This window comes from Schistocerca nitens, chromosome 1 (assembly GCF_023898315.1).
Source record: "Schistocerca nitens isolate TAMUIC-IGC-003100 chromosome 1, iqSchNite1.1, whole genome shotgun sequence".
NCBI classification, from domain to species: Eukaryota; Metazoa; Arthropoda; class Insecta; order Orthoptera; family Acrididae; genus Schistocerca; species Schistocerca nitens.
The window spans coordinates 641,698,473-641,717,391 of NC_064614.1; the positions used below are offsets into that span (position 1 = coordinate 641,698,473).

General features: G+C 44.6%; 1 protein-coding gene across 1 annotated transcript in view; it reads left to right on the forward strand.

Moving 5' to 3' along the window:
* Positions 1-18,577, forward strand: part of LOC126192539 (adenosine receptor A2a) — a 164,117-nt gene extending 145,540 nt beyond the window's left edge. The window contains exons 3-4 of the mRNA XM_049932615.1: positions 12,691-12,934; positions 18,540-18,577. Of these exons, the coding sequence (XP_049788572.1) occupies positions 12,691-12,934; positions 18,540-18,577 (282 nt within the window). The remainder of the gene's footprint in view (positions 1-12,690; positions 12,935-18,539) is intronic.
* The last annotated feature ends 342 nt before the right edge of the window (positions 18,578-18,919 follow it).

Consider the following 18,919-nt stretch of genomic DNA (forward strand, 5'->3'; position numbering starts at 1 on the left):
AACATATCAAACCTAATTTAATTTGGGTACTAAAAATTGGGATGAAATATCATCCCGAACTCCTAATTTGATAGACGTTATAAATAGCACATGCCAGTTTTGCAATGTGAATACATTTAATTTTTGTAATAATGACTGTATTAAAAATCGATATTTATACTTACGATCATCGATGGACAATGCGAGTGTTGAGCAAAGAAAGTCTCTGTCCCAACACGAATTCTCTGAGTATAACTTTATTTATTTAATCTGATCTTATTAGGACCATCAGGTGCCCTCTTATATCGGCCCAGAGTTTCACGTATACACTACCTCTTTCACGTCATAGTTATCTACGATAGAACAATTTTAATATGATAAATAGAATTAAAATGATTTGAGTGTCTATAGTGACACAGTGAGTTAATGATACTATCAACGAATAAAGTTAATGCTGGCTCTACTTGTACTGCTGCTGCTGCCACTAAGTGATAATAGCAAATAATAATAACAATGACAATAATAACAATAATGATAGTAGCAGATATAAAAAGAATTTACAAGTGCACAAAATACATGTTTCCTGATATAGCGAGGTTTGGGGAAAGGAAATTAAGGAGACTGCGCCTGCTAAGAATAGTCGGAAACGGGGAAGGTCTGGTTGCAAAGAAGGATATACAAGGGTAACAAGTGCGTACAGGGGCCATGGTAATCATTAGTGTTGCAGCAATAAACATGTCATTAACAGTCTTCTCAAGCCAGTGATGTTATTCAGTTCTCTAATATAATGTGGGAGGTTATTCCCGAGTTGGGTTGCTGCTACTGAGAACTCAGAGAAAGTGGCTGAACGATGGAGTGGGATAGAAAAGATTTTGCTCTGATTGCAACAGGTGTTTCTGCCACGTTGTTCAGACAAGAGCGTTAAGGTCAATGAGAGATAAGAGGGACAGTGTACGTTGGTAGGGCAGCAGAGGAGGCAGAGAGTATGGAACTGTCTGCGCTTATCTGCACGCACCCAGGATAGCAGTGCAAGTGATGGTGAGAAAAGGTCAAAGAGTCGAACATCACAGATATAACGGACACAGGCATTCATAACCATTTGCAGCTTTCCTGAGAAAAGCCTTGCAGTATAACATCGCTGTAACCAATAATTGTAATAATCGTTAAGTGTTTGTACACTTTTTTTCACGTCAAGAGGGAAGAGCATTTCATATTTTCGCAAGGCAAGGAGAGATGCTGATGCCTTCTTGCACACTGCCGTTATGCGAGCAACATTGGTCACTAAACTTCCTGATAGATTAAAACTGTGTGCCGGACCGAGAGTCGTGTCCGAGACTGAGGAACTTGGCCAGCAATGACATTAAACTGACAGTGAGGAGAACAAGCTTAACGGAGTCTGCGCCACAGCCGCGAAACAGCGCAGTCTGTTGGGATGCCGCATCGGGCGCTTGCAGGAGCACCCGTTCAACACAATGGGCAAGCGACTGGACGATGCAAACGTCGTTTGGCTTAAAATGGCTATCGGTGTTGGCTAGGGTCATGCTCGAAGTATTTGCTTTTACTAGGATTTTGGGGTGTCGAGCGAAAAGCAAACTGCACAAATCACCGACTCTTTAGGCCGCATGCATGATGCGTGTTTGGTGCTGTCATGCAGCCTTCTTCTGTCCTTCCCCTCTGTGTGTACCAGACAAAGTTTCTGTGCGACCAATGGTGTATCTGGCTCTAAATCTACATCTATCCACCGAAAGCCACCTTACGGTGTATGGCGGAAGGTACTTCTGATGTCACTGACATTTTCCCCTTCTCTGCTACATTCGCGAAGGGTACGTAGGAAAGAAACGACTGTCAATAAACTACCATACTACCTGTAATTTGTCTAATTTTTTCGTCGTAACCATTTCGCGAGACTTATATGAGGAGGAAGTAATTTGTTGCCCAGTTTTTCTTCGAATGTATGTTCTCGGAATTTCCACAGTAACCTTCTCCGCGTTACAGAACGCTTCTCTTACAGCGACTACCTCTGAAGTATACTCGGCATTCCGTAACTCTCTCGCACCGAGTAAACTATTCCGCGACGAAATGTGCCGCTTTTCGTTGGATCTTCTCTGCCTCGTCTCTGAATACAACGCGACGAAATGTGCTGCTTTTCGTTGGATCTTCTCTGTCTCGTCTCTGAATACAACCTTGTAACGGTCCCCGAATAATGAACTACAGAATCGATCGAAGAAGAGTTTTGTAAGCCACTGCTTTCGTGCGTGAATTACATTTCCTTTAAGATTCTTACAATTACTCTCAGCCCGGCATCTCCTTTCCATCCATTTGATTTATGCGGTCGTCCCACTTTATGTCGCTGTTACTCCTGTGTATTCTGCGGTTTTTACTGTTCCAGTGATTTTTCACCAGTAGCGTAATCGAAATGCATCTCTTCACCTTTTTACGCGTAGTACTTAACATTTGCCAGTCCCTGCATCAATCATAGATCCTCTTTAGACAAAATTTTTATAGCTAATATCGCGTTGAAAACTGCTTTTTATTGACCAGTTCCTACAGGTAAGGCTGTCATCTTCATAATGAGCGCACAATGAAACATGGCGAACAACCAAAGAAGTTTTTAAAGATCTGAAGATGTCAGTTTTACCTGTCGAACCAGACAATAAAAAACAGTTTTGAACGCGATCTTGGCTGGAAATGATTTCTTTGAAGTAAATACAGATGGCTCCTTCTCATTTCTCATCACGAGAAACTTCCAACAATCCTCTGTCGGTTGTCCTGCATTTCGCTACAGTATTCTGGCGTTCCAGCGTTCCTATAGTTAACTGAATCGTCTGCAGTGAGCCTCATAGAACTTCCTGCGTTATCCACTAGATCATTTACATAGACAGCATGGTTGCGTCATGATGTTTCCAACTTTCAGGGATGGTGAAGAAGGGCGAATGTATCAATTTGAGGTAAGTGACCCTGGTCCAGCAACGATCGAGTCGCAAGTCGTAAAAGAAAATCGTTCTGATACTTATGACAGTGGAGACGGCCGCTGTGGCCGAGTGGTTATAGGCGCTTCAGTCCTGAACCGCGCTGCTGCTACGGTCGCAGGTTCTAATCCTGCGTCGGGCATGGATGTGTGTGATGTTCTTAGGTTAGTTAGGTTTAAGTAGTTCTAAGTCTAGGCGACTGATGACCTCAGATGTCAAGTCCCATAGTGGTTAGAGCCATTTGAACCATTTGAACTTGTAATAGTGGAATATATTTAACGGTACTGTACGCAGTCCGACGAGAACTTAGGTGTAGAGTTTGGCATTATAACTCAACTAATCTAATTCAAATACTGATGTACAATTTTTGTGCTGCAGCAGACTGCTGTCTATATTCACAAGTCGATCAGCCCTACCCAAATGAAGTTGTACGTGGTGACGAACATACACACATGATTTTCGCATGTAGGCGATCCAATCGAGGCAGCAGAGGCTTTTACAGGACTAGATACCCACGTAGAAGACATCTGACACGCACATCATATTTCCAAGACAGCTGCAACGGTTAAATGAAATAGGGCAATCGGTATCACAGTCCAACGACCGAAGAGGATGACCAACTTCACAGACTCCCGACTTAGATGATGCAGTACTAGCTCGAGTGGATGATACCCCTGCAATCAGCACTCCGTCAGTTGCACGTGAAATGAATGCTTCGCACACTGCTGTGTTGGGAGCATTGCAAGACATGCAGCTATACGTCAACCATCCACAGAAAATGCATGCCTTTACTTCTTGTGACTTCGGATCTCGTGCAGTGTTAAGCCAACGGATCTTGCGGCGCCTTACAGTGTACTTTTCACGGATGAAGCCTGTTTCAGCGGGGACGGAACGCTAAACAGGCACAATAGTCATGTTCGGGCCGATGAGAATCCCCACGCTATAGTTGTGAAGAGCCTCAACACAGATTAATTATCAGTCAACACCAGGGCAAGCATAGTCAGTGATTTCGTACTATGGGCACTTCTTCTTCCTTCCCGCTTAAATGCACCAGTCCACACACTGTTTGGGACATACTGCCCAGGTTCCTGGAACATATCCCACGTGTTATTCATCAACACCTGTCATTACAACACGATGGAGCCACATCTCACTTTCGACTGAGGTTTCATTAACACATGGATCACACACTCCATGAAAATGGGATAGGCAAAGGATATCCTGTTTTGTGGCCAGCACATCCACTTGATTTCACTCCACCTGACTTCCTCTCGTGGGGCCACGTGAAACGTCTTGTGGTCGAAACGCCTGTCAACACTGAAGAATTTGTAGCAAGAATTCTCGCTGCCTGCGACGCTATTCAAATGACACTAGAGATACTAGAAAGGGTATGATAGAACTTTGTCCGACGATGCCACGCCTGCATTGACGCTGAGGGACGCCATTTTGAACAAATGTTGTAAGTGTAGCAGCTTCTGAAACTCGTGCAAGTAAATGGAATTCATTATTATTGTACTGTAGAATTAGGATTTTGGGTCTCCCTGACATCACTTTACGTGCGCCGATACTAGTCCAACAGGGAAAATCATCTAAGGGTATTGGAGAGTATTCATCAAGAATTCTGTACGTCATTGTCAGGGTTTGGAAGTTAGGGTCTTTAGTCCAAGTGCTGCTCTAGGGTAAGGCGGAACTTGAGTAGATTTTCGCTTACTCCTTTCCGAACTAGGGTTCCTTACCTCAGATTGATATATTTACCCTTCACCACCAACCCAGAAAGTTTGTAACCATCATAGAATCACCTCGTATTTTAAACAGTAATGACCGTATAACGTTTCCATGGCGTACCTCAGAAGATGCTTTTACAGCTGTCGATTTCGTCCCGTTAAAAGAAAGAAACCTATTGGATCCTCTCTATTAGAAAGTCCTGGCACCCGTCGAGATATGGTCTCATAGAGCAATATTTTGTTCCCTAAATGGCAGTGCGGAATTCTATCGAATGCTTTTCGGACGCCAAGGAACTCAGCATCAATCAGGGCGTCTTTGTCTACGACGCTCCATATTTCATTGACGAACGGAGCGAGCATAATCGCAGGACATGTTCCACAAATCTACAACTCACGTTAGTGATGCAGGCCACTCATCATGCATATCAGTTCGACGACCCTTCTTGAAATAGGGATGATGGTAATCACCAGCGCTTTTTTCCCAGTCGCTTGCTACCCCTCTTTGTTCTAGCGAGATACGATAAACCACTGCTAGAAGGGGATCAGATTCTAGAAATCTCACAGGCATGTGATCCCTCTCAGTTGCCTTTCCACTACTGAGCGATTTTAACTGATATTCTATTCCGCGATGACTTGTGTTAATATCCACCATTTCGTCGTTAGTTCGATAATTCAAAGGAGGAACGGAATTACGTCTTCCTTGAAGGAACAGCTTCGGAATGCTAAATTCAGTATTTCGTCCTTCTTCTGACGTCTAGCGTTTCGTACCATTACGGACATTGAGTATCTCAATAAATGATTTAAATACACTTAATGACTTTACGTAAGATCAAAACTTCTTAGAATTTTTAGTAACACCAGTTGCCAAAAACTTTCGCACTCATTGAACGCTTCTCGCATCACTCATCTTAGGCTCCATTTGGCTTCGGCTAACTTCTGTTTATGGAGTAGAATTTGATTACACTCAAATCTGTGACGAAGCTTTCTTTGCTTTCATAGAAAATTGCTAACGCGCATCGTCTTAATCGTACCTCACAATCTTGCTCGGCGCCTACGTGTCTAGGGCGTAATTTACAATGACTCTGAATTTCGTCCAGCTTTGCTCCACATCCTCATTCTCAATGCTATACTGCAAGTTGTTTCCTTGTTCAGCAAATATGTTTTCCTACCTTCCTAAACTTCCTTGTGACACCTCTATGCTATAATAGCCTAATGATCACTGATACCTTCCTCTACAACTGTTTAACTCATGCATAAGGCACAGGAAGAAGATAGAACGTGATTACAGAATTTCATGTACACTCCTGGAAATGGAAAAAAGAACACATTGACACCGGTGTGTCAGACCCACCATACTTGCTCCGGACACTGCGAGAGGGCTGTACAAGCAATGATCACACGCACGGCACAGCGGACACACCAGGAACCGCGGTGTTGGCCGTCGAATGGCGCTAGCTGCGCAGCATTTGTGCACCGCCGCCGTCAGTGTCAGCCAGTTTGCCGTGGCATACGGAGCTCCATCGCAGTCTTTAACACTGGTAGCATGCCGCGACAGCGTGGACGTGAACCGTATGTGCAGTTGACGGACTTTGAGCGAGGGCGTATAGTGGGCATGCGGGAGGCCGGGTGGACGTACCGCCGAATTGCTCAACACGTGGGGCGTGAGGTCTCCACAGTACATCGATGTTGTCGCCAGTGGTCGGCGGAAGGTGCACGTGCCCGTCGACCTGGGACCGGACCGCAGCAACGCACGGATGCACGCCAAGACCGTAGGATCCTACGCAGTGCCGTAGGGGACCGCACCGCCACTTCCCAGCAAATTAGGGACACTGTTGCTCCTGGGGTATCGGCGAGGACCATTCGCAACCGTCTCCATGAAGCTGGGCTACGGTCCCGCACACCGTTAGGCCGTCTTCCGCTCACGCCCCAACATCGTGCAGCCCGCCTCCAGTGGTGTCGCGACAGGCGTGAATGGAGGGACGAATGGAGACGTGTCGTCTTCAGCGATGAGAGTCGCTTCTGCCTTGGTGCCAATGATGGTCGTATGCGTGTTTGGCGCCGTGCAGGTGAGCGCCACAATCAGGACTGCATACGACCGAGGCACACAGGGCCAACACCCGGCATCATGGTGTGGGGAGCGATCTCCTACACTGGCCGTACACCACTGGTGATCGTCGAGGGGACACTGAATAGTGCACGGTACATCCAAACCGTCATCGAACCCATCGTTCTACCATTCCTAGACCGGCAAGGGAACTTGCTGTTCCAACAGGACAATGCACGTCCGCATGTATCCCGTGCCACCCAACGTGCTCTAGAAGGTGTAAGTCAACTACCCTGGCCAGCAAGATCTCCGGATCTGTCCCCCATTGAGCATGTTTGGGACTGGATGAAGCGTCGTCTCACGCGGTCTGCACGTCCAGCACGAACGCTGGTCCAACTGAGGCGCCAGGTGGAAATGGCATGGCAAGCCGTTCCACAGGACTACATCCAGCATCTCTACGATCGTCTCCATGGGAGAATAGCAGCCTGCATTGCTGCGAAAGGTGGATATACACTGTACTAGTGCCGACATTGTGCATGCTCTGTTGCCTGTGTCTATGTGCCTGTGGTTCTGTCAGTGTGATCATGTGATGTATCTGACCCCAGGAATGTGTCAATAAAGTTTCCCCTTCCTGGGACAATGAATTCACGGTGTTCTTATTTCAATTTCCAGGAGTGTAAATACAATATCTACATGAAATTCTGTAATTACGTTCTATCTTCTTCCTGTTCTTCCCGAGGTAGGCAAAATAACATTGATCTCAAATATTTTATCGCTCTTTTTCTATCACTATGAGAAAACCACAGCAAGCAAGGCCATGACATTAAAAAATCGCGTGATACGTAAAGGCAGGAAAGACCACAACATCAAAACACCGTAATAACGCAATATATAGCGATTCTCAGTCTGAAATGGACGAAAAGCAGAAATATAGAAAACTTTTCGTTGTTCTCAGATGAAAAGCTGTAGAATGTTTGGTACATATGAAACTACCAGCATGCACAACTACCTGCGTCATACGACGTGTATGAATAAATATATAAGCGTATTATTTCCAGATTTAGTATTCTAGACCTGTATCTTTAATCATAGCGTAAGTGAACAACGTAGCTATAACCCCTCAACTCAGTGGCACGTGTCTTTAACTATATACCGTATGTAGACCAAGGTAAAATATTTGACACCTAATAATCTCTTCTTTGTCCATGTAAATACCTTTGAGGCTGAAATTCATGCACTGTGCATAAGAATTAACAAGTAATAATAGTTTGCGGGAAGATAATAAACAAGAAATCCCACTGAAGAGAGCATATTAAGTGCTGAAATATGTTCGGGTAGTAACAAAACTATAAAATGGTGTATTACGATAAGGCAGAATTTCTCTCCAGTTTTTCTTATCAAGAACTGAAAAAAAGAGGTACAACATCCAACATATCACATTACTGCGCTGAAGATGTAAATAAGTAAAATTTATGTAGCACCCATATTATTTGATGTCACCGATAATACCAGTCTGTATGGTATGAGATGATTCGAAACAAATATGTATTCTTAACTAACTTTTTTAAACTGATTTTAAAACTGTCCTCAGTTTTCTTCTATCACATACAGTTTCTTCCGTAACTGAATAAAGTTTATTTTATTTTATTTTCATTTTAGACCATTTTAATAACTTTAAGAAAAATTATCTGAGAGCATTATATGTGGTATTATGTTATGAGCATTGTTTGTAGGATATTTCGCAAAAGAGGACTAACAGATTTTTTTTCCTGTTGTCGTTAGCTTGGTGCAACTGCTGACGCTTCTTGGTTCTGAGCTAGTGCTGTTCTCAATTTATATATCTATTGTGATTCTGGCTCAAGTTGTAGTATTCAAAGTCCACACACTAGTATACCATTCGCCAAAAACGTGCCGACTCTGATTTTATTCCTGGTGTATAAGCGACTTCAGCGCAGTAACAATGGTGGCACTTTGAACCAACCACTGAAAACAAATATGGGAATTCGAGTAGTCATTTGTGAGCACAGTGTTAAGTATTGGACGTGCGGCCGTAAAATGTCAACGTTTTTGTGTCACAAATCACAGTGGAAAAAGACCTCTAAATCAAGTGTCCAAGACATTCTCCACAATTTTTTGAAGAAGTGAAAAATGTGTGCAAAGTCTGTCCTGCACACCTTGACTTCCGAAAAAAAAAAACAACGATGCGTACACTCACCACCTGCCGCGACTTGACTGAAATACTAAACGTGAACGGTTCTTTTGTGGAAAAACTCATCACAGGTGACGAGACTAGGTATTATCAATACGAGCCTACAATGAAACGACTAGGTCCAGAAACTCACATGAATGGCCAATGCCTTGACTACGTAACCGACAATTAAACCAAACCATGTTCGTGTTGAACAACATCCCAATGCAGAAAAGGTTCAAGTGGTTTTATAAACGTACTGTGCGTTTTACTCGAATGGGTGGAGATTATCTTATTAATCCAGTCTCGAAACTTTTTTGGACTGACGTGGTATGTAAACGATCCCAACGTATTCTGTTACATTTGTGCAGTATTCAGTGCTTAACACATCCCCGTCGGCGTGTGCCACCGGTCGCTCACACTAGATCCTGCGATCAGGCGGCATGTTCCACCAGTGTCTCACCTTTGACTCTACCAATTATGCTACCAGCAACACACCAACGTACGATGTGTAACCTATCAGCCAGACGCAACGAACAGCTGTGAATACAATTTTGTGTGACCCTCCAACCAAAGAGCTTTCTTTTAAATGAGATGTTACATAATCACGTCGGTGATAGCAAATCTTACCACACTCAAGGTCTGATTTCATTTATATAGTCAGGAGAGATTTAGATGGCTTAACTACGCTTGAAGATGTAATTCAATGTAAAATTCGCAAGCATAGCGCAAAAGCAATTGCAGGGTTAGGTTCGTGATTGTTAGTCCGAGTTTGCAATGATCCCATGTTTTGTTTGTCAGTTAACGAATCCTCCTTATCCTGCATTTAATAACAATTATTGATCACATCTAATTCACAAAAATACTGTCGTTATTAAGTGTTAATGTAAGTTTGAAATTTAAATAATTTGTTAATCTGGTACTCAGCCATTATTGACACTTTCGTCATTGTCTAGCATTTCGCCATTATTAATACTTCTCAAACTATTATTGGTCATGATGATTTCTGAAGTTTATAAATTGACTTAATTTATGAAATCCCTTCTTACAAGTTATTTAGTAGTTAACAGGACCTAGGCAAATCTTTTTTTATTAAATTCATTGTTAGGAACAATAAGCTTTAGCCCCTTTTGTTGCATGCTGCTGCGAACTGCTGTAAACCATCTTGGAGAAAGGCAGTTATCTAAAGAGGTAAGTACAAAACTTAGGGCCAAAACAGAGATACAGACACACCACAACATGCCACGCACTCTAGTCCAGTAAATTCCGTTGCACAACTCAGATTCTGTATCACTTGTAAATTCATAATCAAATATGAAGTGAGATAGCGTATCGAAACGGTAGTTTTAAGTTTTTCTTATAACGATCTGTTGAGGGCTTGAATGACAGTGAAATTGACACTCATACAACAAGCACACAGTCTTATGCAGGTTAGATTCCGTTTACTGACAGCTCGGGTTGCTTATCGAGCCCATTTTCACTGACGATCATAGGCAATATTTGTCGCATATACGCTACAATATTCATAATTAAGTTTGTACGGAATCGTTAGTCCACGAGTCCTATTCGCACGTGGTTCGGTCAGCCTGTGAATGGCTGCCTCTAACTGGCTCTAATGTTCTTAGCAGGCGGTCAGAACATAAGGCCATCCCCGTGGGCAACAAACTAAAACGTACCTCGTAATTTTCTGGAATTTATTGTAATTTTCGAAATTAATAAGAGCGCCCATTCACAGTCAGATCAGTTGGGGAAACCGTTCGCAGGAGCCACCTACTCTGTAGCAGCGAACCGTCAGACGGTGTAGACTCCGGTGACCGCTTGGTGGATCCTACCTGCCATCTGAGCTGGCAGGTACAGGTCTGGGTAGGCAAGTAGTTGCTCGCCGATAAATGAAATGCAGTTTAAACACGGATCCGACAGCGAGTCCATTTTCAATACACAGGCATGCTGCTTGGGGCAGGTCCATTTTGCAAGAGATTCTACGGTTCGGTCAGCATGTGTATGGGGTCTTTAGTTTTTATGCCACTTTATTTTTCGTACGTTATTTGAGAAATCTGGAAAATTATAAGTTTAAAAATATAAACGATTTTACCAGTATGGTTTCTTTGGGGAGCAGCCTCGACCTCCATGAGGTCTCTCTCCCCTGGATCCATATCTGACGCCACAGACAGGCACAGCAGAGTGACGCCATTGGATGGAGCGCCACGTGGTACACATCCCATTGCTACTGTGCATCGCCCCACTACCCGCCTTCTTACGCGTACACTATTGTAACAAAATTTAAATTTTATTTCATCTGTAGCTCTCGGTTGTACTGAACTACTAATTTTTTCAAATACACTCCAAAACAAAACAAAAGGACGCACCACGAAGAAATTAACCGAATGGGACGAAAATCGGGAGATGTGATGGACATGTGCAGACAAAAATATGATGACAATTTCCGAAAAGCTGAATGATTTACTCAAGAGAAAGAGCTTCACAAATTGAGGAAGTCAATAAAGCATCGGTCCCCTCTGGCCCTTGCACAAACAGTTATCCGGCTTGGAGTTGATTGACAGAGTTGTTGTGTATCCTCCTGACGGATATTGTGCCAAATTTTGGCCAACTGGCGCGTTACATAGTCAAAATTCCAAGCTGGTTTGAGGGCTCTGACCATAATGCTCCAAATGTTCTCAATTAGAGAGAGATCCGGCGACCTTGCTCACCAAGGTACGGTTTGGCAAGAACGAAGACAAGCAATAGAAACTCTGGCCGTATGCAGGCAGGCGTTATGTAGTTCGCTGATCATCGGAGCTTACTTCGAAGCGGGACTCATCACTGAAAACAATTGTATTCCAGCCAATGAGAGTCCGGCCGAAGACGTATCTAGAGACGCGGTGGGATAGCACGTGTCTGACTGTTGCCTGCGCCGGCCGCTGGTGTCCGAGCGGTTCTAGGCACTTCAGTCCGGAACGACGCTGCTGCTGCGGTCGCTGGTTCGAATCCTGCCTCGGCCAAGGATGTGTGTGATGTCCTTAGGTTAGTCAGGTTTAAGTAGTTCTAAGTATAGTGGGCTAACGACCTCAGATGTTAAGTCCCATAGTGCTTCGAGCAATTGAACCATTTGAACTTTGCTTGCCATACAAGGAATGCTGGTCTCGGATACCATTTCTTTTCATAGCACGACCACTTTCGTAGTCACGCGCGGCAACCTTACGTCACAGCGGTATGTCGACTATATTTTACGCCTACATTCTACGCCCCGTTTTGTTGCGCTCATGGCAAGCCACTCTGGGGTTGTATTTTAGCAAGATAATGCCCGCCCACACAAGACGAGAGGGTCTACTGCTTGTCTTCGTTCTTGCCAAACCCTACCTTGGCCAGCAAGGTCGCCTGATCTCTCCCCAACTGAATACTTTTGGAGCTTTATGGGCAGGCACCTTTAACCATCTCGGGATTTTAACGACGAAAAATGGCAATTGGACAGAATTTGGCACGATATCCCTGAGAAGGACATCCAAAACCTCTGCCAATCAATGCCAAACCGGATAACTGGCTGCATAAGGTCCAGAGCACAACCAACGCGTTATGAACTTGCTCAGTTTGTGAAGCTCATTCTCTTGAATTGGTCATTTTACGATCTTTGGTGCGCCACCTGCTCAAAACATACTGGATTCGCTTTTTATAGCCATTTATGCATAGCGTGCAGCCTGCAGAGGAGCCGCGCGTGTGACGCCCGTGTGCGCCGTGCAGCAGGTGCGGCAGGCGGCGCTGTCGGCGGCGCAGCAGCAGCAGCGGCGGCAGCAGCAGCGCGACGTGCGCACGGCGCAGCAGCTGGCCGTCATCGTGGCGTTCTTCGCGCTGTGCTGGCTGCCGCTGTACACGCTCAACTGCGTGCAGGCGTTCCGGCCGTCGTGGCGGCCGCCCAGCGCCGCGCTCAACGCCTGCATCGTGCTGTCGCACCTCAACTCGGCGGGCAACCCGCTGCTCTACGCCTACCACCTGCGCGACTTCCGCGCCGCCTTCCGGAGCCTCCTGCTGCCCGCCGGTAAGTCGCCCTGCACCGTCACTCGGCAGAGCTGGCAGATGTGCGTGTTCAACAAACGAGGGTCAAGCTCGCTGCCAGAGTACAAACGGATTATTTGTATAAGAATGGTAACCTGAGAAACTCAAGTAACGAATGAATGGAACCACATACCGGGTGATCAAAAAGCCAGTATAAATTTGAAAACTTAATAAACCACGGAATAATGTAGATAGAGAGGTAAAAATTGATACACATGCTTGGAATGACATGGGGTTTTATTAGAACCAAAAAAAAGAAAAAGTTCACAAAATGTCCGACAGATGGCGCTGGACAGAAAAACTGCTACCGTGACGGGTGAGAGGTACGCCAATATGTTACAGAATCGCATCATCCCCAGCCTAGCTGATAAACACCTGCTGGAACGTACGATGTTCATGCAGGGTGGCGCTCCACCCCATATTGCTAGACGCGTGAAAGATCTCTGGTGCGCGTCGTTTGGTGATGATGGTGTTCTCAGCCGCCACTTTCGTCATGCTTGGCCTCCCAGGTCCCCAGACATCAGTCCGTGCGATTATTGGCTTTGGGGTTACCTGAAGTCGCAAGTGTATCGTGATCGACCGACATCTCTAGGGATGCTGAAAGACAACATCCGACGCCAATGCCTCACCATAACTCCGGACATGCTTTACAGTGCTGTTCACAACATTATTCCTCGACTGCAGCTATGGTTGAGGAATGATGGTGGACATATTGAGCATTTCCTGTAAAGAACATCATCTTTGCTTTGTCTTACTTTGTTATACTAATTATTGCTATTCTGATCAGTTGAAGCACCGTCTCTCGGACATTTTTTGAACTTTTCTATTTTTGTAGTTCTAATAAAACTCCACGTCATTCCAAGCATGTGTGTCAATTTGTACCTCTCTATCTACATTATTCAGTGATTTATTCAGTTTTCAAATTTATAATGTCTTTTTGATCACCCGTTATATCCGTTGTCTGTTCCTCCGAACATCTCCGGGAGAACAGACACCATTTCTTTTAATCCTGCAGCCATATATGATTATGATACAAAGGAAATAAACCCATTAGCTGGTATTGGGCACTGAAATACATCAGTGCAGAAAGCTGAAAATTTGCGCTAAACCGGAACTCGAAACGAGATTTTTCCGTTTCTCGCGAAATGTCGTCTCGATCGCCTCCGCCTTCCAGACACGGTGCCTGACCGACTCAACTTTCCAACTTATCCATACACTACTGACGAATTGCCCCTGGCCACTAATCTCACTATTCACCGTGATTCGCTGTTTCCGTAAGGGTTCGAGAGTCTTTACGTATCTGCACTGAAGGGTTCAGGGGACCCTCTCGCCCCAACTCCGAAATAATAGACACCACACACACACACACACACACACACACACACACACACACACACACATATATATATATATATATATATATATATATATATATATATATATAACTACTGACAGGCGTAGTCCACATAGTTACTCAGTAATGATCGTGAAGAAATTACGAGAAATATGAGATAGTAAATTATGTGACTTCTTATGGGAAGACTGATCAACGCAGAGAAAACACAACAAGCACCCTGATGTGTGTATATATTGAGGTACCACCTATAAAAATGTCTGCACTTACACCCTTTGCACCCTGAATTGTAGCAAGATGATTGTATTAGCCGGCCGCAGATCTGACAAGAATATTGTTGTCATAGCTATTACAGATCGTCTTCCATTCCTCTTCCCCATCAGATTTCTTAGCGATTCTTCCTTTTACAGCATAGATTATCAAGCTTCCTAAGCTGATGTTGGGTATTTTGCAGACAGCAGTGATGGACGGGGATGATGATGTTGGATTTAGGGTGCTCAACAGCGTATTAATCGGCACACTTGTTGGATATGGCTCTGCGCACTATGGGACTTAACATCTGTGGTCATCAGTCCCCTAGAACTTAGAACTACTTAAACCTAACTAACCTAAGGACATCACACACATCCATGCCCGAGGCAGGATTCGAATCTGCGGCCGTAGCGGTCGCGCTGTACCGGACTGAGCGCCTAGAACCGCTAGACCACCGCGGCCGGCGGTGTTGGATATGAACATACATGTCTCGTGTTTTGAATTATGTCTGCCCTTACGAACGGAATTGCTGCGACCGTTCCCCATGAACATATATTAGTAGATTTCTTCAGAAAACCCGGCCATGGCGATACAAAAATGTGGTTCGTGTGCATCAAGAAAAACAGAAATCGTTTGGAAAAACATCTTCATCACTGCCTATTATAGGGATGGTTGAATACTTCAGTAAAAGTAGGAGGACAAGCCATCTACTCAGTACCCATTGACTTCCTCTCAAAAAACATTGTATGTCGGTGTCAGCACACCACACAGAATTTTGAAATGCGCGTTACATCGTTGTCGGCAGGTAGTATGGTGGACAGATCTGCAGCCAAAGTGAGCGTTACCCTTGTGTCAGCATATGAAACACATGTAGTTAAAATATGTGTGACATTCCACCAGCTTCACCTATTAGTGGACCATTCCTAACAGGAGGAAACCGTGTATGAGTGCACAACGTCCTGCTCCTAACATGGTGAGTTTAACTCCCTTCCATCGCTGGACTGGCATGAGTTTCGCCAAGCCTGGGTGGTCAGTTTGATTGATAAATGTTTTGTGGCTTACCACCTCCACTCACTCGCCTTCCCACTGATGTGTCACGCCCCTGTCCGACGATGAGATGAAAGTGTGCTGGCGGACGGCTTTTCGAATCACTTCTTGTGCCCTAGACGCTTCTCTGGCTGCTTTGTCAGCTATAGAATTTTCCCATATCCTGAAGCGTCCCGGTACTCAGCAGTATACCAACTCTTTGCCTTGGTTTTGGACCTGGACCATATTTGGGTAGTCTGAACCATATTTTCTATTGGATGTATTTGCAGTACAGATTGCAAGACACTGAGACAGAGCAGATGGCAAACTTTCTACCACACTTGTGTGCAAAACGTTAGGACGAAAGCGATGTTTTACTGGCAAAAACATATCTCGACGAAACAATTTTCCTGAGTGCATTACGCGTTTCCGTCTCTCGCAATATGAGGGTACGTCCAGCATTGTCGAGCGTGACCGTTTTGGTGTTATGGTGTGAGGAGGCGTAAAGATGCAAAGATCAACATTATTGCGTCACTGTACGTCTTTCCCATGTGTAGTCCTAAAGGAGTGCATTGGGCCTTGACTTCATTTTTTCGGATTAGACATGTCTGGGATGCGTTCGGGAGACGTATTGTGGCACGTCCCCATGCACCAATGACCGTGCAGCAGTTGTCAACCGAGCTGGTGGAGAAATGGGACGCCCTGCCTCAAGAAGTTCTTACCAACCCCGTGACCAGAATGGAAGCACGCTGCAAAGCACGCACTGCAGCCCGTGAAGGTCACACACTCTACTGACAAGGGAACCTCCCCATCGCACCCCCCTCAGATTTCGTTATAAGTTGGCACAGTGGATAGGCCTTGAAAAACTGAACACAGATCAATCGAGAAAACAGGAAGAAGTTGTGTGGAACTATGAAAAAATAAGCAACATATACAAACTGAGTAGACCATGCGAAGGTAGCCAACATCAAGCATGATCTGATCGCAGCGGCGCCGTGGTCCCGTGGTTAGCGTGAGCAACTGCGGAACGAGAGGTCCTTGGTTCAAGTCTCCCTCGAGCGAAAAATTTTTCTTTATTTTCGCAAAGTTATGTTCTGTCCATTCGTTCATTGACGTCTCTGTTCACTGTAATAAGTTTAGTGTCTGTGTTTTTCGACCGCACCGCAAAACCGTGCGATTAGTAGACGAAAGAACGTGACTCTTCAATGAGAACCGAAAACATTTGATCGCAAGGTCATAGGTCAACCGATTCCTCCACAGGAAAACACGTCTGATATATTCTATACGACACTGGTGACGGCATGTGCGTCACATGACAGGAATATGTTGTCGACCCACATAACTTGTACACTTGGCGAATGGGTAAAAACATTCTTCTACGTTGCCCGATTTAGGTTTTCTTGTGGATGTGATAATTACTCCCAAAAAAGTGATGAAAAATAAGAGTTTGTCACATAAACTGCAAAAAATGAATCCAACAGTTTCACAGTCGCTCACTTTTCCTTGTGCTCTGTTAAAACAAATGTTTTTAACGTTTTCAAATTTTTCCGTGTGTAGACCGTCAAATCCTGCATATGTCCAAGCAAATCTGAACATGTCCTGGAATTTTGGAGAGCGAAGTTGATTATGTGTGAGTGCCTGAACTTTGATAATTGTCTGAAAATAAAAAATTAAAATTTTCGCTGAAAGGAAGATTTGAACCAAGGACCTCTCGCTTCGCCGCTGCTCACGCTAACCACGGGACCACGGCGCTGCTGGCTGGAGTCTCTCCCAGATGTTGCCTATAATTCGCATGGATTACTCAGTTTGTATATTTTGCTTAATTTTTCAGAGTTCCACACAACTTCTTCCTGTTTTCTCGATTGATCTGTGTTCAGTTTTTCAAGGCCTATCCACTGTGCCAACTTATAACTAAATCTGAGGGGGGTGCGATGGGGAGGTTCCCTTGTGAGAACCACGTTCCGCCGTTTGTAATGTCCAGAGGAACATTGTAACTTGCGGTTACTTGAATGTAATTATTGACTTCGAATAAAAGTGCCACTTCTTTCCGTCTCATTGTGTATTTCTCTCAGTTACGTTCTGTAGTGTACTGTAGCAATCCTTTCATTGTATAGTTCAAGTTTCGTAGAGCTGTTTTACTTGGCAGTGACATATCATGCGAAAGCTGCTTTCGTCCTTAATCTTTGCACTTCAATTATAATGGCGTCAACATTTTCAGTGCCTTCACGAGTCCGTGTACGTCATAATTTTAGTTGTTCTGGGAGGCGAGCTCTGAAGACCCTTTCAGGAAAATCTGGTGAACAACAGTATGTATTCTGCTTCTTAGACCCTCTCGTCGTAGTCTTGCTGGGTGTGATGACCCCTCTTCAAGTAAACAGGCTTAGTGTTTTTATTTGACAAAGAAATTGTAAGACGAAGTCTTCGACGGTGGGAAAGGACGATGCTACAGTAAAAGGATAATTCTGTGCCAAAAAGAAATCGTTGTGGCGAGGCAGCCTTAGATTGGTGTCGCGAAGACTCAGAGAAGATGAGAGTGACAGCGGAAGGTGTGCAAACGCTAGAGGCTTCCTCTCCGAGAGGCAAGGCAGTTCATCGACGCTTCGCCGTCGCAGGTCGTTTAACTAAAATGGCCACGCCCTGGAAAACGACAGACGCGTGCAAACGCGTCGCTTCGGTTACGAGCGGTCGATAAGTCGCGCGTGAGCTCGAATGCAAACGCACCATAGCCAAAGATCCCAAGTGTTCATTATTTGCGACCACGAACGAATCGAGCTAAGACTAAATAAAGCCCCCACGAAAACCAATGGACCGCTGGTCAGTTGTAGACCATTAAAAAGCGAAAGCAGGCGCCTTCAGTATGCTGAATATGAGAATTACACTAGTATTTCACGAGGAGTCCAAGTCCTAGATGGCAAGTGTCATACGAATATAACAATAGATAATTTTGTTGTTTCAGCATTTGAAAGACAAAAAGGGAAGCGTAAACGGAGATGAAGCGAGACCAGCCGTAAAAACCAGAGATATCATCTCGGAACGCTAATTTTCGTTAAGTCTGATTCTTAAGTGTCTTCTTTTATGCTATACTGATAGTTGCATCAGATTCTTTTTTAATAATTTATCCTTTATCCAATACCTCACTAGAATGGGCGGGCAGTGGTTGTGTCAACGTTGTTCAGCCTTATATTCCCTTTTACATTTTTACTGTGACCTCCATTGGACTACTTCTGTTAGGCTTATGCAGTAGGAAACACATCATGGTCTGAGCCAAACAAACGGTCTTGCAGTGTCCTGTTGGCTCACTACCTCTTCATTCTCTCGGACCTCAGCTATATTTCT